Consider the following 24400-nt stretch of genomic DNA (forward strand, 5'->3'; position numbering starts at 1 on the left):
AATCCAATGAAAACAGTAAATCCATCCATTGAGCATGCAAGAATTCTGAATTAAAATAAGAAGAGTGACATTTAAGAAAGAATATCTGTGTTGAGCACTAGAGGTTTGGTAGATCTCTTGCTGGAATCTGTTTTCTAACATTTATTTTAAAACTTCACTGGTTTCAGATGGACAAAATGAATGGCCTTGTTCTTGAGAATACTGTAACCTCTAGCTGAATCTTGCTTCTTCTGGACCTACGAGGTGACTTATGCCTTATTTAATTCATAGAATAAGCTTAAAGTAATTAAATACAAGAATAGTTCATTTTTGCTATTGTTCTGACACATTTGAGAAATTAGTTTCTATTATATAATAAAAGCAAAAATAATAGAAAAGCAACTCTGATGTACAGTAGTTATGCAGGGTAGGGATTAGTTAAACACCTCAAATCATCCAGAGGTGTCTTTGATTTGAAACTGAAGAGTCATTTAAATGCTATTGCGATTAATATTGTGACCACCTGGGACACAATAATAATAACATTATTTTGCAAGGAGCATGTTCCCTTATGAAATTTATTAATTATGGGAACTCTTTGATGGTAACAAGGTGGGGGTTTCTTTGTACTGCAATGCTGGCTAATGAAACAGTAGTAGAGACATTGAAGCTGAATTCTTCAAACTGACAGATTTTTCACAGGGAACTGCTGTAGGGCACACCAAGTGTGACAGTACATTGCCTGCTCTGACATATTTTTCATATTATTAATCTGACAACCAGGCTACACATCTTGTTTTAAGTCACAGATTATAGTTAAAAGAAAATGTTTTTTTTTATCAGTAAAGGGAAATTAGATGTGCCAAGAGATATTCTGGCCAATATCTGGATTTACTCAAAAGAACTAACTGAAGATATTTCAATGTCTCTTGACCAAAGGTGCCTATAAATGCAATTTATTGGCCAGCACAAACTTGGCCACTGTTTCAGCACAGGCTGAGAAGCAAGACTGCCTTCCTACTGATCTCATAAATTGTTTTGTTAAGAACAACGTAACTAGTTGTCAGATGTTCCATCTATTTTGCAGTAGAAAATCTAATGAAATGTTAATATATTACCTTCTTATGTGGAAAGTTACTTGTGCTGAAGAATGCACACATCAGCTAGGGGATATGTTATGACGGATAGCATTCTGAATGCGTCATCGAGTCTGTTCATGGTTATTAAAAACAGATTTCATCAAAGAAAACATCTGCAACTTCTGCACTGGAAGTCTGAAATAAAAGAGCACTTAGGGGGCAGTGCTGTTCATGATTCATTAAGAATGTTAATAGGAGAATAATACTATTCAGAAACAACAGAATTAAGGATGTAACAAGATGTAGCGACTCTTCAACAAACACGATTTAATACATTACAATTGCTAAAGCATTCAGCAAAATCTCCAAAATAAATGCAGCACGCAATGCAAGATAATGCTGCTCTGCTAAAGTGCAAGTGGGAATAATATTGTAGTTTTACATTTTGCATTTACACTGCTTCGATACAGAACACCTACAAATATGCACATGTGGTTCTAAAACATGCTTTTTTTACACACATTTCAAACATACCTCACATGTGGTGGTCTGTTACCGCATCTCATTATTATCAACCATCAGCTCCTTCTAATTCTCTTCATGTCAGTTTTCATAGGTATATCAAAGATCCTGTCGATCCTCCTCTTCCGAAAGAGAAGCACAGTCCCAAAAATGATTGCGATATGACACTCAGTTGCACACAAAATTCAGCAGGGATTTCAAATGAGCCTTTTATTCATATTGTTACTGTACAGGGTCTGTGACTAATAATGGGAATAATGGTTTGTAGAGTTAATATAACAAATCTACAATAAGGGGCTTTCTGTTATGCAAAGTATAACTATGCATAGTGCTGCAAATGCAAACCCTAGAGCATTATTTTCTCTTCCTAAGCCATTTAATATAATTCTTTAATACAACAATGTCAATACTTGTACCCTTTAACATTTTTGATAGTGCAGAAATTATAATTCCTTAACAATTTACTTGGGAACTGAGATGAACAAAATGCCATTAAGCTGGAAATATAAGGCTAAATATTTACATGATAACAAATGAAATATGGTTATAATTGAGAACAAACTGGAAATGGGTCTTTTTCTCATTTAAATGGAAATGCTTACAAAAGAAAACAATTGTGTAAAGGTTGTATTTCCATGTGAAAAAATACACTAAACAATTCAAATTTACATTATTTTTATGACATTCAGTCTGTGTACACAGCCCATTAAAATAATGCCTTTACCATGCAAATGCTAGCACTTTCCTTCATGAGAAAAAACAACAACAAATTACAATGATTCATAATTATGAAGGATAAAATTATAAAACTGTGAAGATAAAAAAAATCCAATCCAACCACAGTTACAGCGTAGCCCCCAAAATAGTAAACTTAATGTTACAAAAACATGTTAGAAACGAGTAAAAAAGCAGTTCAACTAACACCGTATTGCTTTTGATTTTAGTGTAACTACAGCTGAAACTTTAATCTGTGATTCCAAACATTTTATATACTGTATGGCTCTGTTGCACTTAACATCTTCACTTGCAATTTAGAATATTGGATTCAAAGACAAGATTTCAAAAGTGTTCATCTGTGTAACCTAAAAGCTGAATTTCACTGAAATTATAAGTCTACAATTAGCTTTACTGTAACAGAAAAGTCAGTTTCCTGTTTTAGCAGACAGAAAAGCAATGCTGATATTTACAAAAACTACAGTAAAGACATTTCTGTACATCAAGAAGATTATATTATCCCCTGAATCACTGATTCAGGTGTCTACATTTCAAGTAGGGAGCTAAAATCAGACCTGGTAAAGAAAGAACACCAATCTTGAGAAAAAAAATAAATTAAAATTTAATCTGAAAGTGCAATATTGCTTTTAATAAACCTGCTAGTGTTATAAAGTGCACACCAAAAAACTAAAAACATAGTGCATGAAGAAGTTTACAATCCATGCTAATATTCTACATAGCAGCACAAACATAAAAATGGTAAAAAATAAGAGTGAATTTGCCAGACTCAACACAAAGTGAGAAACAGATTAATCACAGAATGTATCTAAAATGTCAGGGTGAATGCTTCCAGTTTTAAAAGGTCAAAATTATGTGAAAAGGCCTCCTTATTTACTTTTTCTTCAGCAAGCCACAGAAGAAAACTCAGCTGGAAAGTGATCATTGAAAGGCATCTAGGACTGTATGTCTATTTGTGTGTGGAGGGGAATGATTGTCACAGGCCTCAGAAGACACAAAGTGGGCAGCCTCTGGTTACATGCAGGGTCTGAAAAACTTTGCAAAGCATGAATTGTGCAAAACTGTGTAATTTTCAAAAACATACTGTAGAACTATATAATGTGGCTCTTAATGTGCTTAATTTTATGTACATTTGAAATTTTGTTCATACCACAATTAATGCAATAGTCAATAAAAGCTTTTACAATGTTCAAGAATGATGCATTTACTTTCAGGACAGCATTCATGGGTGCATTCAGTTACTCGCTTTTAGGAATCAGAATATTTTTTAAGGTTAGATGATTCGTTATAAGAATGATTGAGGTTGCATATTTAAATTTTAATAAGCAGAGCTTTTTTTTTAGAGCATATTAATTATCACCCTAAAACAAGAAAATGAGATGAAACAAAAAAAATCTTTGCAGCTTCCCTTATTAAAGTTTCTTACTCACTGCTGATTAAATTTCCTTTTGCTGAATTTCTCACAGGCAGCTGCACAGAATGCTTAATGAAGGAAAATGAAAAGGAAAATTTCAGAAATGTTTGGCAGTTAAATTGGACATTAATAAATGCATTAGCTTTGTTCTGATAAATCATTTTTGTTGGTGCTTTGTGAACAGCATAAATATGCTAATCCATTCAGAAGGTGTATAGCATTTTACATGAAAGATATCACCTAAGCTGAACTTCATGAGCAATGGTGATTTCTTCTGCAGAATGGAGCATGTTCCAGGTTATCTATGGACTTCTAATAATATGAGAAGAATGAAAATCAGTCCCCGTTAAACATATATTAGTATGGCATTGAATTGTTCTGTAAGAAGTTTCCTAAGCTTATTAAGAATGAATAACACATGCTTACTGAAAATCCCCAAAGACTATTACTATTACATGGAGCTTAATTTAATTGTGCAAGCGCATGGATTCGTAAACTACAAATGAATTGGCTAACACTATAACAAGTTTAACTTTAACTTGGTAAAACATGGATGACAGGTCAGCCTAAAGCCTATTGCTAAGTTATTCATCCAACACGTAATGTTCTTCAACATTTCAGCCAGGTTAGTTTTATGTGCCTAGCGCTTAAAATAATATTCTTTCTCTTTGTCATCAGCTTCCCATTCATTTTTCTTTGTACTTGCTGCACTGCATGTTCAGGAATCAATGTCTTGTGTTTTATGATCCCTCATCTGTTCCTCCTTGCAGCAGTTGCTAGAATGTGACGAAAAATGACTGAAAGTATGAATATATAAAAGAATTTGCCTCAGGGTCTCCACACTGATTCATCTTGTGGAAGTCTCCGCCTACAGTGCAGGATGAATCCTAGAGCCCAGTTTTTGCAGGGTACAAATCCTGGCACAGCCACTCTCGACCTATGATTGGAAGACCCAGGTGCTGGCAGGATCTAAGTGGGGCACAGTGGGAGTAACAGATCTTCAGCTACAACACCGGGCTGCCTATTTGAAAGCTCTGTCAATCCTCCATTTGGCTTTTTGGTTACCAGAACACAGTGAGAAGAAAAAAAGCATTTGGCTTGACACCTCTCTCTGAGCGCACCTGCATTTATACTCTATGTGTAGTTCTGCAGAGATGACCTGGATTACATACAGTAGCAACTGGAAGACTGGTAACAATTGTATATACAATGTAAGGAGGAAGGGATAATGGATAGCATTTCAAAAGGAAAATAAAACTTATTTTTATTTTGGCCAATGTGATCAATTTATTGCTTTAGTAGCCTGACCTGGGTTTTTCATCCTTGGTTTTGTTGCAGAAAAGAAAATAACTAAATAATATTCTAGAATTCAGAAGCTCCTCAACATCCGTAAAGTTCAGCAAACGAGCAGCTGTAAAAAGCAACCAGATATGATACGCTTGAATCATTTCCCAAGCAAAAGTACAAAAAAATAAACAGGATTACACCCCAAAAACTTTTTATGGAAAGTATCAAACTTCAGGCAAAGCTGTTATTAGTAAAATATTAATAGAATAAATGATTAATTATTATAATTAGCTAATAAAGCATAATTATCAATAGCAATTCCTACTGAAGATATCTGTAAAATACATTTTGAAAATGACAACTTTTAAAAGGTTCTTAAATTTTTTACTCTTATCAACACCTTTGGACCGCTGAGAAATCAAGTTTAAAATACAAAACAAAAAATATAGAGACAACCTTTGGTTTATCATGGACCAGTTGCCATGTCAACAGTAACTGGTAAATGAAAGAACCCCCCTTTCAATCACTTCCGAAGAATTCTTATATTGAAAATTAAGGCCAACCATCTGGCCATAAATCTGATAGATGAACAGCTATAATCTTAGAGCTGGGGTTGCAGAACTTTCTTAGTATGCCGATGCCAGGATAACACAAAATAAAAATATACAGTATATATATTGGACGCTTTTCCAGGCATGCTATTGTGAAACTTTAAAAGAACTGACTCATTTTCAGCTTCACATTTATTATAATATTACAGAAAACTAATCCGAAAAGGTTGAATTAATATTGACTGGTTTTATTATAATATATTTACAGCCATAGCACATTTATTTAAAGAGAGGTGATAATTTGTGGTAAAGCTGAGGTAAAAATCTGAAAAACACCCAAAGTAAAAGCTACTGTAAGCACCTTTAGTCTCTCACTTTCCCATCTAACAGCTGTACAGTACTCTACTGCCTGCACGGTCAGTTTCCTTGGCAACAGTAACATGTCAATGAGATTTGATATAAGTTACTGTAGCTTAGCAAGAGAATCATTAGGAATACAGAGTTACTTCCAGACATGGGTGAAACAGTTTAATATGCCATTTTAGTGACATTCCCTTAAATGTTATTTGCAAACATCGGAGCCCTTTCACAGATTATTGACGAGATTGAGAAGCAGAAGTAAAAGATGCAGCATAAGGATCTGAAGTCAATTAAAAAAAAGTGGCAGATTAATTTCTGCAACACTGACATTTATAATATATCAGTGTTTCTGGTTATTTTTTATTATATTCATCTTTAGACTCCAGTTACTCTCATATTTGTATCAAATAAGTGGTTTAAGTACTTAAGCACTAATTTTATTTGAAACCTTTAATTCAGTAAAAGCTGTGGGAATCTATGCAGTTCTTTTCTGCTTTCACACAAAATGCACAAAGCTCCCCTACCTTTCTCCCCAGCTGCACTGCAGAAAGAAAATGGATCAGGGTGCTCATATGTTTCAGGAGGGAGACGAATTGTCTCGACAGCTTAAAAGCAGCTCATCGCCACTACAGAGCACAGCGCTTGACTCAGGCAGTGCTCAACAATCATGTAAGATACGGCAGCAGAATAAATACTGAAGCCTCAGACACTTTCATGGTAAATTCCAAACAGCAGTAAATACCGCACATAAAAATGCAAAAATTCTGCCGCCTTTGTCGCTATAAAGGGCAACAGCTGTCATTTCCCATAGAAGTGCACCCTTCTCAGGGTGAATTAGGCTGGAGTGCTTGTATGTCTTACATTCGGGGAAGTGTTGGTTCTCCATGATAGGAAAAAAAAAACATTTTAAAACTTCCAGATGGGTCAAACTGTCTCATACATTCCCACCATGCCAGATCATTTTAATTCTGTTCACAGATTAGTGGTCTTGCAAATCTAAAATGTAGATAAGGAAAGGCACTGCTTTTTGATCCTTCTCCACTGGCACAGATCCCCTGGGCTCACACTCAGCCAGTTCCATGGCTACTGTAGTCAAATACGCCCTTCTTGAAGAATGGGGAGAACTCGCAGATGGTGTGCTTTGACAACTGCAGGCCAGTTTTGTCTGCATGCAGGGGAGATGTAGGAGAATCGAGCATCACTTTAAAAAAGTTCCTGAGGTACAGCTGTCAGGGGAAAAAAAAGGAAAGAAAACAGAATTAATGGAAACTTCGGATGCAAGGCAAGACTAGGTTGAAAACTGAAAAACTGTAAGGGTGAGAAGCAACAATGACAAGGTGAATATGAGAAGTGTAATATGGCACCAAACAGATTAAGGTAAGGTTTGCTTTCAATGACATCTGTTCCTGCATAAATTCAGCTTTTCCTGGCATAATATGTGGACTGTACAGAAAAGGAGCTTAATCAAAGATACAAAGCAGATGTATATTTCGAAGCAAGATGCTAATACCAATTCACTTGACAGGCCACTGCTTCATATACTAATTTAAGGATGTTAACAAGGTCTTTCATCTGCAGCTGTGGCATTTTAAGTGCTGAGGCCATGGAGCTCTACCGATTGGCATGCCTGTTTAAATGAAGAGTGCCAACACTTAGACAACATAGATTTGACAAGATGCTTATTCAATAGAGGAACAAAGCAAAGCAGCTACTCTGATCACCATTTAATCAAAGATAACACAATTGATCACTTATATTGTCCATTGTATTAACAGAAATTAAAGACTATATTTGATTCACAAATAATTGTTTCGGAAACCCGTGCTATATAATCTATTCTGAAATTAAACAACTTTCAGAATGAAAACCCAAGATCTGGAGAACATATTTTAGGCACTTCTATTAACATTTTAAGACTCTGTTGCCACAACTCTGTAATCCTACATTATTAATTTGAGCTTCTAAACGAGACTTAATTAAGTTATCCAAGACCAAATAATTAAATTACAGGTTAGGTCAAAGTACTACAACAGCAAATAGAATCAAGGTTACTTTATTCCCATCTCTTACTGAGGAACAGCACTTTTTGGTAAATGGCTTTAAAGACCAGGTACAGTACATAATAAGTCAAAACATTAAGCTACATGTTAAGCATTTACTCCTGTTCCCAAGATCTAATGAACAATACCATACTTATCCAACAAAACATGTTTTTTCTTGTAATGATTATAATAATAAGCAGGATTCCTGAAAATTCAAACTATCAGAAATAACCCTCAACTTTCATCTGCCTCGATCTTTCATAGTGGGATATCTATGCACACTTTCAGTATAAACATATTGAACACAAAAAAAGAAGCAAGTGCTTTCATCCCATCATTATGTCCTCTGAACTCACACTAGTTCTATTAGTGTTTTAGGAAGGCAAAACCCTAATCTCACACCAGGCAATATGACTTTAGTGAACAAATTGGTAGTAATTACTTCCAATACAGAGAGTCTGTATACTTAACAGTACATGATGGAAAAAACAACTGTGCTTTGCTTAGATTCCATAGCTACTGGTTATGTAATGTGCTGACAGACTTCATAATCAATGGGATTTCAGGGTCAAAATGCTAAGAGTGTTTAGAGATTCTTTGCAAGCTCGGCATACAATACAACATTTCTGGAACAATACTGTATATGTAATATGCTGTTTCCAGAGCTAAACAATCATATGTTTATTATTAATTCATTTAGGTCAGGCAGCTTGCTCACTTGTATAGCAATTGTATCCCCACCTGGGACTTGAACTCTGACCCCCTAGGTAGAGGTCCAGAGTCCCGACCTTTGTTACACATTGTTTCCCCATACAGATACAACAAAACAATTCACAATACACTCTTTCGGTACACGTTTGATACAGTAGCAGATAATATAACCAGCAGAATAAAGCAGATCTCCTCATAACTTAGTACAGACATGACTAAAGATATGACATGACATGAAGTCAAACTTGGCAACAGACAGCAGGTATGAATTTACTGTTTTCTGGACAAATTCCTATCTTGTCCATGAATGGAAAAGGAGGCTTTTCTGACAGCACCTTCATTAACAGGAGTGTAAGGTTTCCATTTGTACACTTACAACTGTGTAGAAATGTGCATGTCACCATGGAGTCACCAGTACGTTTTGCATCCTGTCAAAGCTGTGAGTTAAAGTACATGTTTGTGAAGACAGTTTGCAGACACCTACATGAGGATACAAAGCTCTGTCTCTTAAAATTAAGTTACAGGAAGATAACATCTTACAGATATTGCTGCCATTTCAATTTTCAGATGTGTAATTAACTGAGGTATAATTAATTAATATGATTAATTTAGTACCATTGTCAAATTGAACAGCACACAGAGGTGACAATGATCAGCTGGAACTGATAGAGATCATTACAATTAAGTGAAAAAGGGTATTTCTTTTTGCCTGAATGTTTGCTTACTAATTATGAATGGTTGCTGGCATCATCTTATAGCTTGCTCTCACCAGATCCCAAAATCTAAGCAGTCTGAGCCCATTTAGTACTGGGTTGACAGGCAGACATCTAAAGAAAAGCATATTACTACAATCAGTAGGTGGTGAGCTTTCCTCTGGACCAGAATTTGAAAACCAATACCCCTGTAAGGCACCCAGGTAGGTACAACACTATCCAATACATAAAGCACTTTAAGATCCTTTTGTAAAAGTGCTATATAAATGCAAGAGCTTTTAATTGTCTTTAAAGAAAGTTCACATTATTTAATTTAAGCAACATTAATCATTAATCAGAGATAGCTTGCGTGAAGAGAAAACCTGAGGCACAATTGTTATCTATTTCTGTAATACAGTTAAACTATAACTGGTGTTTTGCAATTTGAGAGATGTGCTTGCCAATGTTATATTATTGTATATACTCTAAACCTCAGAAACACGAAATTCAAGGATCCTGGAGCTCATCTCTGCGTGAATATTGTTGAAAAAAAAAGATTCACCGAAAAATAGGTTTAAATGGCCAAATACTTCATTTTCTATGTGAAATGTGAAACTCTATGCATCTCCATGTCAATTGAGGTCAGAAAATATTCATCATAATTTTCCAAAATGCCTGCTGTTTCTTGATCATTTTTCATAATATCAACATAATCCATTAAGTATAGTGGCTAGGCAGTTAAGTTTCCCCAGTTTTATCAATGCTTTTGAATGATCGTGGGAAAATCTGGCTCAGGTCACAAATGAGATTTTGCACTCTGTGACTATGCTGAAGTTACTGTGCATGGAGACACAAGTACAGCTTTCCGAATTATCCATCCAGAACTTCATACGAGTACAAAAACACACAGAGAGCATTGAGGGGCAAAAGAGAAACATTGTACCAATGTTTGGTATTTTTCTTTTTTAATTTTCTTTTAAACTTTTAGAAATAGAAGAATGACCAGGGCAGTTTTGGATGGAGTGGAGCAGGGCAAGACTTGATATCTTATTGGAACAGACAGCACAACTAATGAGTAAAGACTGATTCACAGGAAGAAAGAAAATCACTACCAATTGTTTTTATTTCAATTAAAATAGTACTGGATCACATATAGAAACTGATTTAACTTGGCAGTTTGTAAATTAAAACACAGTACAAGGTTAACATCATTACTTCAAAGATTTTCATGTGGTTATCACAAGTAAAAAAGCTAATATCTAGAGCCTTAGTAATCTGAAAATGTTCAGCTGTTTTTTTCTGTTTGTAATGCGGTCATAAAACGTTTTAACTGTAAAAGATCAAATGGCAAAGCTGTCTTTAGAAAAAAGTTCTATTTTAAATTTGATGTAATAAACATTTAAATGTAGAACTGGTGTTTTATTTTAAAAAATGCATTGTTTTATTTTTAATGACACCAATGTATGCAATATTGTTTCCGGATACAGAGATGTTTTGAAATATGAATTCAAATTGTTTAGCATTGTTGAAGATTAACACATTAACCACTTGCACATATTTAATAATTTGCATTTTTTTATCTGATTTTAAACAAATGTAGAAGATCTCTGACTTCTTAAAACATAAAATGAAAACAATTGATGTACTTAACTGATGTGAATGCTTCGCTAAACAAATAATAAAAACATAATTATCTAGATTCTGTAGAAGTTTTAGTTTTTGTATATTTTTTACTATCTGTCACATAAAATGGTGTTGGTTATAAACTACACATACAGTACCAGCAATTTAATAATGTTTCCTAAGTTCCTTAATATTACTTGAAATTCCTTAAGAGTTGAGAGCATCCATGAAGGAAATCAATTATTTCTTCCCCAAGCCCCAGAAAGCCTAAAATCAGCAAGACATGTCAGAAATTTCCAGAAGATGACAGCAGAAGAACTGAGTTTATCATGCATCCCTGGACCAGAAGTGACAGACTGTTATATGTTGCAATGTGCACGACACAAGGCTATCAAAGTAGTTGACACATGTCACCCTTGTGTCATGACTTAACGGGAAACAGCTTCCTTTGGTAAAATCAAAATGAGAGACGATGATTGATCACCAGCATTGGAGACAAAACAAACACTAGTGCAGAGTACCTTACATCCTAGTCCACACATTCCAAGTTCACAAAAATGTTCTGGCATTCATGTGGCAAACTACTCATCTTCCTCTTACAATTTGGTACAACCAAGCGGAAAAAAAAAACCCAACAAAACTACAAGGATGCACCATATGTGTAAAGAAAATCAATTCCTTCAGACTTCACAGGTTGAGTCAGTTAAAATGCTCTGTATCGCCTCATCTTTATGGTGTTCATCAGCCTATATATAAATGCATGTGCCTGAAGCCTATCTTAATTTATTTTCATTACAGCCAAGTTTGATTCTTGCTTTAATTTCATGGAAGCCTCTTTTTTATTTGGTATGGGAGTAATTCAATTTAAAATTACAAGTATGAATTAATTAAAGGATGATTCTTAATTCTAAAATATGTTTCCTGAAGCTAGAGAGCTGACATTTTAATTAACATCAGATTATTCATCTGATTTTCTTTCACAATTATATCCTCATCAATCATTTTCCTGATCTATATGTGCATCTATCCATCACAGACTTTACAAATTATAGCTCTGGAGTACCAATTGCTACTGTGATTTAAGGTGTACAGTTGCAAGCAATTTCAGGGAAAACTCATAGATACACCACTTACATAAACAACTTCAAAGCCCATGATTTTATTCATATAAACATTTAACAAACCAGTGAATTCATTCAGGGGTCATTTGAAGCAGGCTGATATTAGCCAGTGACTAGTGCCAGACAGTAATTGCAAGGTGTTTTTCAGATTCATTTAACTTGCAATTGAGTTCTGTCAACTTCATTGTTCATTATTTATGTGAAGTGAAGTATTAAAGTCAGACATGTTTATTATGTTTACCAACTTTAAAAAAGCTGTACCCACCACAGAGCCTTAATGAACCATAAGATGCATTTAACAAAAAAAAAGCAGCATTATCAGGTTTCAGATGCTGATCTGCATATTTAGAAAAGCTAACATATTTTGACACATCCAAGATTCAAGATCAAACCAGTTGAAAAAAGTGATGTAAGAAAACTTTTGAAGGATGTCCTTTTTAGCTCATACAGTACTTCAAACATTTCCCTGTATTGTCAGAAATCAGATTATTTTTTATGATCTCACTTTAACCTCATTAATCCTCATAACTCACCACCACTGAGCTACAGTACTTTGGAGGCTGAAAGCTGTTGGGCATTGAGACTGAAAGATTCTCAGTCCTTCAATATGTATACCCTCCAGAATGAGGCCAACTGTTGTAAATCCTGTGAACTAATGAGGCATTGAAGAAGTTACAACTTTTGACAATCCACTTAAAATCCCCAAGAGTTTTAAGTTGATACTACATAACATTACAGTTCTTAGTTTTCAAGCATCTTATAAGTACTATAAAACATCTACAGAATTTTACTACTACTATTACAATTGTAAAACTACACTATTATAATACTGCTATGTCTACTGCTACTACACCATTTTACTTTAATTCCAGTACTGCTGCTAACAATATGATACTAATCTCTGAAACAAATGAGGACTGCTCTAAAATGGAAGTTCTCAGTGAGACTGCACTTCATTATATTTGATCTCACAGGCTGCTAACCTCAACAACCCTCCCACTTATCACGATGACACTGCCAGACAAGTAACACGTTAGCCACCAGTGGTCAGGAAGGCTGTTTACCTGAAGAGATGTAGCAAAGCAAAAAAGGAAAATAATTGACCTATTAAGGAAGGAGCTATGAGGGCTGCAGGGGGCACAGTGTGAAACGCTGATGTTTGGAACTACATAAAATAGCTGCAAAAAATCCCTCAGTTTCTTGTTCTGTGAATTTGTGGAGGGCCCTACATGAAGGCTGCAATAAACATGGAGCGGGCACTGAGGACTTTCCATAGAGAAAGGGAAAGGAAGAACAGACTACAGAATGGAACCCATCTGGCTTTTGTTTTAATTGGCCAGACACACTAGACATGGCTGGTCAATCCCATATGTGCCTTATGTCTATAGGGACGGACGCACTGCTCACGAAAAATCTTCTGATAACAAAAGGTCTGAGCACAGTGTACTGTAGGTGACAGACTGTGTTAAGAGTCATCTGGACGCTGCAATAGATGTGCTCTGATGGACATCGTTACTGGGCTTTAATAGTGACATAGAAAAACACCTGCTATTTCTGACAAGCAGGCCTCTGCTTAATTAATCTAGAATAGCAGTGTGCTAGCACACCTGAAATATAATTATGCAAATAAGAGAAAATCAACTTTAAATTTCAGTGCCCTTTCAATGTAAATGTTTTAACCTTCTTTGATTGTTCTATGTTTACATTTTATGTCATTTTAACCTGGAAGAAATTCTAATGCTCTGGGTGCAATGTACAATATCTTTGCTCAGAACTGGCACTACTTCTTAGAGCACAGAATATCTGTCCACTCATGATCTCCAAGTTGTTTATTCCTGGTAAAGATCAGGGCCATTACGAGCCTACCCCAGAAGCACATGGTACAGGGCGGGGCTACATTATGGATAGGATGCCAATCTTGGACTATCACAGCCAGTGTTATCTTGATTTATGTCTTAAAATATTATTATTAACATAAAAAAAATCTCAAAGGGATACACAGAAAAAAAATCACATTTATTTTATAACTAGGTAAAACAAAACCACATCACCATTTAATGAACTGTCAAATAATGTTTGCTGTAATAATGTAATGCTTTGGTCAATGGCCAACTGCTGCCCTCTTCTGCAGGCTGTTAGACATGCCTAGCAATAAATGTGGAGTGATAACCCTAAGAGTGATAAGCCCAGAGAAGCAAATTGCTGTGTGACTGAAAAAGCTCTGCCGTCTGTACCTCCAGGTGAGTCCGTCTTTCAGCAATTACCCTCTCGTCTTTGTTTCCGAAGAGCTTCTTTGGAGGAAACTCTAAAGCAGCAAGCTGTAACAGAGATCAGAAGATAACATCAACCTTACTTGCCAAAAAATTAAACAAAGTTAAAGAAGGAATCACAGAGAGGGCAGAGGGACTGACAGCTGAAACAGACAAAAGCCTGCAGGCTATGTGTCACTTCTTCAGACCAAATTGTTCAATCACTCAAATGTGAGCTGGAATTGTCGCGGTCGAGCAGAGCCAGGTTTGACTGCTCGTGCTGACATTCATTTGAAAATAGAGAGAAAAAGGAAATGTATATGGAAAAGTATCAGCTGCATCTTTCTCATACAATTTTAATTGTGTATTTCTTAATACTGTAAACAGATTTCTGAGAACGTCTTGATCATGTGTACTTCATCATAAAATATACCTGAGAAAAAATGCATTCTTTGAAATACAGATTCAAGATGGAATTGAAATTGTCTCTTTCCTCTTGGTTCATTCCTTCATTTTTGTTACTTTGTTCTCTCCGCTTTCCACTATCAGAAGTTATTTTCAATGCATTATTTTAGTTTAGCATGTAAAACACCAAACTACAGTATACACACTGAATGAATAAAAGTCGTACTCTCACATGGCAGGGACTCGCCCAGCTAAAACATTATTGAAAATGAATAAAACTAATTGTCTGTGGTCTCTAAGGACCATGCAGAAGAAAAGCAAAAGAAGGTAAATTTTAAACAGAAGGAAAACTTAGATCACACTGAAACTGAATAACATTATCTCATAATGAAAAAATGTAAAATGAGAACACAAGCAATATATGCTAGAATTACTTTCCTAGGAAGATTAAAATTCAGCTCAGATGGGTCATTAAACAGACAGTTAAGGCTCCCCAGGTAAACATCCAAGTTTTGCAAATTGCCTTAATTCCTTGCAAAATTACCCCATGCAGAAGATGCTAGATTAGTGAATCTCTCAGTAGCCAAGGTGGGCGCATACTAAAACCTGGTTTACACACTGTCCACACTCCCCAAAAATATACAAAAAATTATTACAAATAATTTAAGAACTGACTTTTTTGGGGAAATTATTTCTTAATTTGCATTCGAAATTACACACATTCTCTCAACTTTATTATGTTCTGATGGAATTCAGTGAAGTGAATAGATCCTGTTTTTCTCACCAATTCTTTGAGTTTAAAGTCTGGCAAAGAACAGCAACTTGAAACACTACTAGAATGCAATGTGCTTGTATATATTTTCCAACCGTGTTGTATTTAAATTGTGGGGATCGGGGATGTATTGCAAAAAACAACTTGAGCAAAATATCTTTGTTATACGCAATGCTTAATTTCTTGATTAGAACTCCTTGATTAGAAAAACAGAACAGAGACATGGAGGCACGAGACTTTTAGTGAAAGGTTTTCATTTTAACAGTTTAAAATATTCCTTTAGGTCTCTGCAGAGTTTCCCTTATAATAAATTCTATTTTTTAGAATCCAAACAAAACGTGTTTGTTGTTTTCAAGTTTAGCAGTGTAAATTACTTTCTTGTATGTGGTTTGTACAACAGTTATTTGAGAAGTTATTTTGGGCTCATACTGTAGAAAAAAATGCTATTTTATCTTGACAACTTAGGATGCTTGCTTGAAATTCTTTGATAATTTAAGGGGAGCAACAGTGCCAACTGTAAGCCTGCGAAAGCAAAAACTAGTTGGCTGATTATCACTTTGCAGTAAACATACTGTACAGCTCTTGTATTATGCAAAAATAATTATACCAACAATGATTGTGATTTATTCAAGGCAGTTTATCCATTTTTAACCCTATTATAAAACCTAAAAGTGAGCAAGACACAAACAATGCCGTCTCTGTAGGTAGATTTATAAAGCTTCAAAAGCGGCTTTACAGTGATGGTATATCATGAATTATACTGCCCCTTTATGACCACACTTTCTTTTAAGAACCACTATGAGATCCTGACAGGCTCAAATAAATCACCGGCGCATCTATATTATGAACAATTGTAATACTGTATGAACTTGAACCTGAGGGACATTATTTAGGCCAGCTCTAACCATACATTTTCAGTCGTCTCCCTCTTCTCTGTATATAAAGAGAAATATAAATACATAAGCAAAAACCTGTTTAGATTGTTTCTAGGTTCTGTGAACTTGGCTATTTTTCTATTCACAAAGAACATCTTTTTAGATAAAAGTTTGGATCTTTTTGTCTTTCCCTCATGAAAGACAGCAAAAAGTCTGTCTTGCCCATTGCTCGACATTGATGTCCTGGTTTATTTGGCTTTAGATGTTCTTCATGTTCAGGCATTGAAAGGAAACACACTGCCCTAATGTAACAACATCCCTGTGAAAGTGGAAGTAAGTAGTACTGTATATATCTCAACTGTATCTGGGAAGGAAAGAACATAATAAAAACAAAATGTTCTTTAACAGCTATCATGCCAGGGAGAGTTCTCCCATAAAACATTACACATATACTGTATAGTGATCTAAAAAAAAGAATTCCAAAATAAATATTTATTCAATTATTCAAGCAAATCTGTTCTACTATGGACAACTTTTTGAATTTTATTATTCTGCAGCCAATAGCAGGTCTTAAACACATTACAAAATATTAATTGCGACAATGCTTTACTGAGGTCTTCATATGGATTCTGGATGAGTGATAAAGTGACCTTATCTGTTAGCAGAGTCACCACTAGGTACTAAAGTTCCAAGTTCAGATATGAATCTACGTCTCAAAAAATAACCAAGTCCCACCCCCCCTTATCCAAGTGCAATGCAGCTGAATCGAATATTAGTCTTTTTCTCTAAGAAAGCAAAAAGAGAAGAAAAGAAAGCATACACAGATTTCTTGGGGCCTGAGGCACTAAAGTAATCCTGCTGTGAAAACGACATGGCACGTTACCAAGTGAGAAATGACTGTCACCTCCTGTACCTCAAAGCAAAATCCCACTGATTTTTTTAGACTTCTGAGCTACATCCAGCCACTGTATATAATTTAAGACAAACACCTGTTTCTGAGATGATGTTCTTCCACATTCTTTCTAATAAATGAATTAATAAGCGATATATCCACCTGTGCTTTCCTCATAGTCTAAAAAAAATATTTATACAGTATGTATGCAGAGAGGAACTGAAACAAAAACTATGTATCACTTTAATGCCTGTCAGGATATACTCTCACCAATTCAGTATATTTCTGTAGGAGCCCATGAAAAATACCAACTGAAGCGAAGCAAAAGAACAACATACCTGTACCACATAAGGAAATTAGATCTCAAACACTAAGGTCGTGGTTACAGGGCCACAGGTATTGTCCTACAGTATTCTACAAGGCCTACAAATACCTTATTATTGGCATCTCCTTCAAACTGTAATATACAGGTCTTGGGGTACTGCACCAACAAAACACAACTTGTTGAAAAAAAAACTAAAGCTAGCTGCAGCTACCACTTGACATCTAATTTTAAAAGGCCACTTAGAATGGTCATTTTTCCAAACTATTCAATTGCATAACACTCCTATACATCAAAATTTATTTACAGTACAGTGCTCACACCTGAAGAAGGCTCCACGGCCGAAACATTGTGTTTTCTTTCTTCTTTTTTGCAGCATGGAATAAACCTATTACTTGTTTCTTTGCAGCCTACACATGGTGATGCAGCTACCCACCTGAACTACTATATTTACAGTACTGTACATTTGTCATGATCACTCCTCTTACCCAAATAAAATGTACAGTATTATAACACTAACTTTCAAGCTGTTTTTTAAAATTGTGAAAGGTGTGTCTAAATTTATCTTTACCATAATTCCTCAAATGGAACCTGACTCAAACTACTGCTAAGATGATGCTGATGAGGTTCTGCTTTGTCACAGATCATTCCATTTTAAAGTTGTTATAAGACATCAGAGAGCACAACTTATCACCAGTCTCGGACAATAATTTTATATGAGTTTTAGGCTTCATGTTTAATATGGGAACAGAACTGAAGAACATAAGAATACTTATATGAGCACAGGTAGAAACATCATGAATGAAACATCTTCATCAATGAGGATGTGCTAATTAAGAGCAATATTAGTGAGCTAATTTGAGTAATTAGGAGAAATAATTCTGTTGTATTTTTTCTCATCTAAGCCCCCTGATTGCCTTGGTGAGCTCTAGTAATTCACATGGCACCATTTAAAGGTTTCGGTACAAATTATGCAAATGCTCAATACAGTATTTTAATAAAACATGGCTCAGAGTAAAAACCGCAAGATAATAACTGCAAAGAAAAAGCCATCTGAACAAATATGACTCTATGGAGAATAGCTGTAAGAAATCTGTTGTGAACTCATCTTGAATTTTGCAAAGCAATTTATAATGCTATGTTGCCTCCAGTAACACATTGTTTCTGGAGTTTGATTAATACTATCACATTAAAGCTGGAGGTAGAATAAAACAGAGACTTTTTCTCCAATGGCATCAGCATTACAATTGAACTCTTCCACATCTCAGGGACTGTTTCTCTTAAATGTGTTAGGTTGACAGCTTCTGAAGCAACCTTGTCTTGTTTGTTAGGGATGTGCTGTAAATTATAACTGTTCTGGCTGTGGGAAATGTCTGTAATGAAAGCTCATCACAGATATACTGTAGCTGTAATTCTCACTGCAGATGAGATGGGTGCATTAATAACTAATCGGATTGTATGACATATTCCTGGGACTTTCTGGAAAAGTTGTCAAAGTAAAATATTCAGTCACAAATGTATTTTCATTTTTGCCCCTGAATGTTGATTTGTTAGACAAATAAAATACTGCTTTGCCCCAGTAAGCCATCCTAATTACCTGTCTACAATCGCACAGGTACATTCTTTGGGGTTTTTAAGGGGAGTGAACAGACTATAATTAAGAATGGTCTTCCACAATTTCAGAGCAGAAACCTTACATGTTTCTACAATATGCGATTCTATACAAATAAACTTAGACGGTTAATATTGTTTTTGTGACAGATTTTTATGTTTACCTAATTAAGACTCCATGCAGATTTCTGATTTAGTGTCTCACTTAAAAAATGTATTTGCACAATGCTTTGAAAATCAAATAAAACTGCCATGAATTGCTTTTGCTTTCTAATTTTTCGAGTCTACATGAAGTTCGGCTTTTATTCAACAGTACTGAGAGCCCTTCAATGACGATAAAGCGAACTGTCACCAACCCTTTAAGCAGCACCTGACAAGTCACTATTGGCATATCTTGTACTGTATAAATGTGATGTGTTTGAAATGGCAGAAATTCCTTGAAACATCTTAATACTGTACATGCTTTAAAGTGCAGTAGTTTAAAACTAATACTGAGAAGCAGTAATTGATCAAAACATACAAAAGATGCAAAACATTTAGGGGTTAATAGAGGGCAGTAAGTCCCCTTGCACTTCTGAAAGCAGAAGTAAGCCAATTAACTTCATGCTCACATCTTCAGAAAGCCAATCTAATCTTATAGCAATTCATAAAACTGAGTTTTAAAAATGCAAAACAGAATAAATCTTGCCAATCTAGGGTACAATTTAGCAATCTTAGTTAATAACACACCATTGACTTATGTATAGATTGAAATCAGCATAATCCAGTAAAGGCAAAAGCATTTGCTTAATGATGAACTCCACAGTTAAAGCCCAAACAGCTCGCAGAACAAAGCCTAGTGGATACATTTTAAATTAGCTTGCTGACACGAGGAGCATATGGAAGTGAGGTACCCAGTGGCAATGTTAAATACTTTACAGTTTTCAAAGCTGTGTTGGGTTTTTTGAAGGCAGAAACAGGCGAATAACCCCTATGCTTCCATATACACATAACATACCAACGGAATTCAACCCATAAGTGAAGTTTTGATATATTTTCAAGTACAAAAAGTACCTTAGACATATTAGAGATCGTAAAAACAGAGCATATCAATGATTAAAATCTTAAGCATGAAGTGCATAAAAAAGTAAAGATAAAAAGAGATCAGAATTTCCCATAATTTTAAAGACTTTTGGTTTATAGCACAATGTGTTAGTCAGTGACTATTAAAACATATCAGGATTCGAGAGTAAAAAGAAATGATGCAAGGCTGTCTACACTTCAAGGACTAAATTAATCTATACTACTGTAAATATGTCATGTCTTACACAAACTACAGTATATTAATTTATTTATAAAGATATAAATAGATTATAACTTTGGTTTCTAAGACTCTTCAGGGCTAATTTTGCCTGTGGCCCCTGGTTTGCCATCATTGAAAACAAGGACTTTTAAAGTAACCACCAAGTGATAGATGTCTGCCAAAAAAAGCAATAGAAGTCCTAAACTGTATTTTTCTTTTTTTGTGTGTTTGAATCTTTACAATTTACATAAAGTGACAAAGAAACCTGGGAGTCTTGTCTGTCTTTGCTTGTCTTGGCCAAGACTCAATCTGAATTAAACTCTGGCCACCTGCTGTACTGCAAGGCAAAAAAAGCAACCCATAAATATGTTTCTTCAGTGTTTTCTTTCAGGTGAAACAAATGAAAATGTCACCTCTCTCTGCCTGCTGTCAGATATAAACACAATGGTCAGAAAAGCCAGAAGTAGCAGGGTGTCTAATAACCACTGGAATTACAAAGAAAATCAGTCAAAGAATATTGCTTGTGATGAAATAAACTCTTTGGGATGTCCACGCAAAACTCTAAACTGATGCGTGTATGCAAGGGTACGTTGTTCCATTCAGATTCTGGTCTCCGGACTTACAATTTCTCTTACAATATGACTGACAAAAAATGTGCATGAAGTCCCATCACCCAAATGTAGATTTACATTTATTTTTATTTTCTCTCACTTACCAAGAAGTCCTGGCCTTGTCTTCACTTTCCTGCCACAGCCCATACAACACGGACCTTAAATTCTATTGTAAGTGTCTGCTGATGTTTAAAACAGCCAGGACCACTTTTCAATGAGCAAACCTAATCTGTGAATGTGCAGAGTTATTTAACCAGAGATCTTAACACATTGAAACACTACTTGGTCACTACCCAGATCTAAGTGATATACCACTTATAACATTTTACCCGATTCTTGGATTTAAAACAAAAAGGCACGGCTAAAAAGTAATTTTGCTCTTTTGATGTATACTGTACAGCTCTACTGAAAAAAAAAGAAATTCCTTTTCCATGATGCTCCATAAGAATATTCTGAACATGACAAAAACAGATACAGTACATCCCTTTTCTAACCACTTCTTCTAATTCAGGGTGGGGGGGAGGTGGAGTCTATCCTGGCAAGCAATCGGTACAAGGAAGGGAGACCCTGGGTGGGATACCAGTCCACCTCAGGGCTCACACAGACATGCACTTGCTCACAGCAAGGCCAGTGTCTCCAGAACCCCATTAACCTGGTATTATGTGTTTGGACTACTGGAGGAAACCAGGGCACCTAGAGGAAACCCATGCAAACACGAGGAGCACATACAAGTTCATGCCGATAGCACCCCAGGTTCAGAATTAAACCCAGGACGTCAGCACTTCAATGCAGTAAAGCTAACCACTGCACCACCTTACTGCTCTTTAAATACATGTAAAGATGAAATTAAACTTAAAAATTATCATCTTATCTCCACTATAATGTGATGCCAACACTTGTAGTAAAAAAAAAATGGTTTGCACAAGAGGCTCCAGGCAATTTCAGAGGAATAGTTATTCTATCAAGTAAAAGAAAAGTAAAAGAAAAGATTTACAAAGGGAAAGAAAAATCCCATCCATAATGGGACAGGTCCCAGAAATGATGATGATGATGATGATTATAATAATAATAATAATAATAATAATAATAATAATAATAATAATAATTGCTTACACTTATATAGCGCTTTTCTGGACACTCCACTCAAAGCGCTTTACAGGTAATGGGGACTCCCCTCCACCACCACCAATGTGCAGCATCCACTTGGATGATGTGACGGCAGCCATAGTGCGCCAGAACGCTCCCAACACACAATTCATAGAGGGGGATTATTAGGAGGCCACGATTGGTAAGGGCCAATGGGAAATTTGGCCAGGACGCCGGGGTTACACCCCTACACTTTTCGAGAAACACCCTGGGATTTTTTAATGACCACAGAGAGTCAGAACCTCGGTTTTACGTCTCATCCGAAGGACCGCACCTGTTTACAGTATAGTGTCCCCGTCACTATACTGGGGCATTAGGACCCACATGGACCGCAGGGTGTGCACCCCCTGCTGGCCCCACTAACACCTCTTCCAGGAGCAACCTTAGTTTTTCCCAGGAGGTCTCCCATCCAGGTACCGACCAGGCCAGTTGTGAGTTGCAGGGTGATATGGCTGCTGGCATAAACGTGAAATGTGTGGAAATGGTAATAAATAAGCATTAGAATGTTTTTTTTTTCTGTTCAACTTATTCAGCCTCTGAACATAAAGGCGATGAACAAAAAAAGGGCCATTTGTTCTATCTACAGTAGCTTGTTTGATTTCTAGTGGCAGGGTATCATCTAAATAACATGACTAGGAAGGAAATCCCTTCAAGATTTCAATGACTTGAGTCAGGTCCTCTCAAAATCTTTTCTGGCAAATCTTCTCTGGACTGATGCCAAAGTAGCAATATTCCTGTTACACAGTGATCAAAATTACACATGATCAAAATGAGGCCTTACTAATGTTTTACATAATTTAACATAACATTTCTTGATTTAAATTCTACAGGTTTCAGTATACAGTATATATACTGACACTGCATTTGCTTTTTTTATACTTTCCCCACTATGGGGAATGGTTTTTCATAAGTAGCTTCTTCAAGCCAATGCGTCATCATATTTTAATTGGTGTTTTTGCTTTCCGTATTAAATGTAATCTGCCAGGTGTTTTCCCAGCCTTGAATTTTGCCCAGTTTAAAAATTTCCATTGCTGCTTCTATATTACTTACTAAACCTCCTGTTGTGGTATCCTCTGCAAACTGAAATAGTGGACTAAGTAAATGATACCCTTTCTTTTCACTAAAGGTCTTTTTTTATTTCATGTTAAATATTAAATGTTTTAGAACCAACTACAAACTATTTAAATTTGAAAAATTACATGGATACTTGAAACAAAGCACACTTATCATGCACGTCTACATACTGTACATTTACTGTATACACATCATATAAAGATATAAAAACTGAATATTTTTAATTTAAATACATAATATGTATATTTGTTTTTGTGTTTTAGTTCTGAATGCTTAAAAAAATAGTTTAGTACAGTACATTATTAAAGTCTAACCGCAGGATGTGGGCTTTTGGGTATAGTAGCTTTCTGTAGGAGTTCCCTCAGTCCTCAGAACTCTATGTAGTACAGTAAACTGCCCCAGGTGAGCTTTGGGCTGCAGAACCCAGTTATTACAAGAGTTATATCTAGTGACTGGGTCTTTTAGATCATGCATTAAACCAGCTACAGCTGGATTCCCCTGTCTCCTGTATGTGCCCTCTTTCCACACATTGTCTCCCTCTTATAATACAGCAGTGCAAGAAACTTCATATTCTGTATGGCATGGTTAGTAAAAAGCCTGCCTTGAAGCAACTATTGTATGAGTTTTTATTCAGTTAAACTGTGACCAATGCTTCTAAATCCAGCGGGATGCAGCTTGACCCAGCTATTAGATGAGGCAGACTAAATCTATCCTTATCCCCACAAATAGACATTTAAAGTTTTGCACGCTGTATTGAGCTCTGAGGGGCTCTGAGACTCAAGCACTAAAATTATTTAGTTGGTACTGGTACTGAAGACCTTAGAAGTGGTTTGCAAGAAAGGCACTTTTAAAACCTGGTTTCGAGTACAAAGTACTGTCAGTTTCTAAACTGAAAACTGTGAGAAACTGTTTCAAGGTTAAGTCGTGACTTCCATGAATCCTTCGATTCTGAAGGCACAGGCTGTGATGCTGCCCTTTGAAATTACACTGATGCTGTTCACAGATAGGGATCCCCTTAAAATTCCCTTAAACTGACTTTTTCCGCAGA

At 35.7% G+C, this 24400-nt stretch overlaps 1 protein-coding gene across 3 annotated transcripts in view; it reads right to left on the reverse strand.

Moving 5' to 3' along the window:
* Positions 1–1771: 1771 nt before the first annotated feature.
* kif16ba (kinesin family member 16Ba) overlaps positions 1772–24400 on the reverse strand; it is a 96670-nt gene continuing 74041 nt past the window's right edge. For all 3 annotated transcript variants that reach the window (XM_015363129.2, XM_006638582.3, XM_015363128.2), the window contains 2 exons: positions 14348–14431; positions 1772–7150 (listed from right to left, as the gene is read on the reverse strand). In XM_015363129.2, the coding sequence (XP_015218615.1) occupies positions 6992–7150; positions 14348–14431 (243 nt within the window). In that variant the 3' untranslated portion in view covers positions 1772–6991. The remainder of the gene's footprint in view (positions 7151–14347; positions 14432–24400) is intronic.

Source organism: Lepisosteus oculatus, chromosome 17 (assembly GCF_040954835.1).
Source record: "Lepisosteus oculatus isolate fLepOcu1 chromosome 17, fLepOcu1.hap2, whole genome shotgun sequence".
In the NCBI taxonomy this organism is placed as follows: domain Eukaryota; kingdom Metazoa; phylum Chordata; class Actinopteri; order Semionotiformes; family Lepisosteidae; genus Lepisosteus; species Lepisosteus oculatus.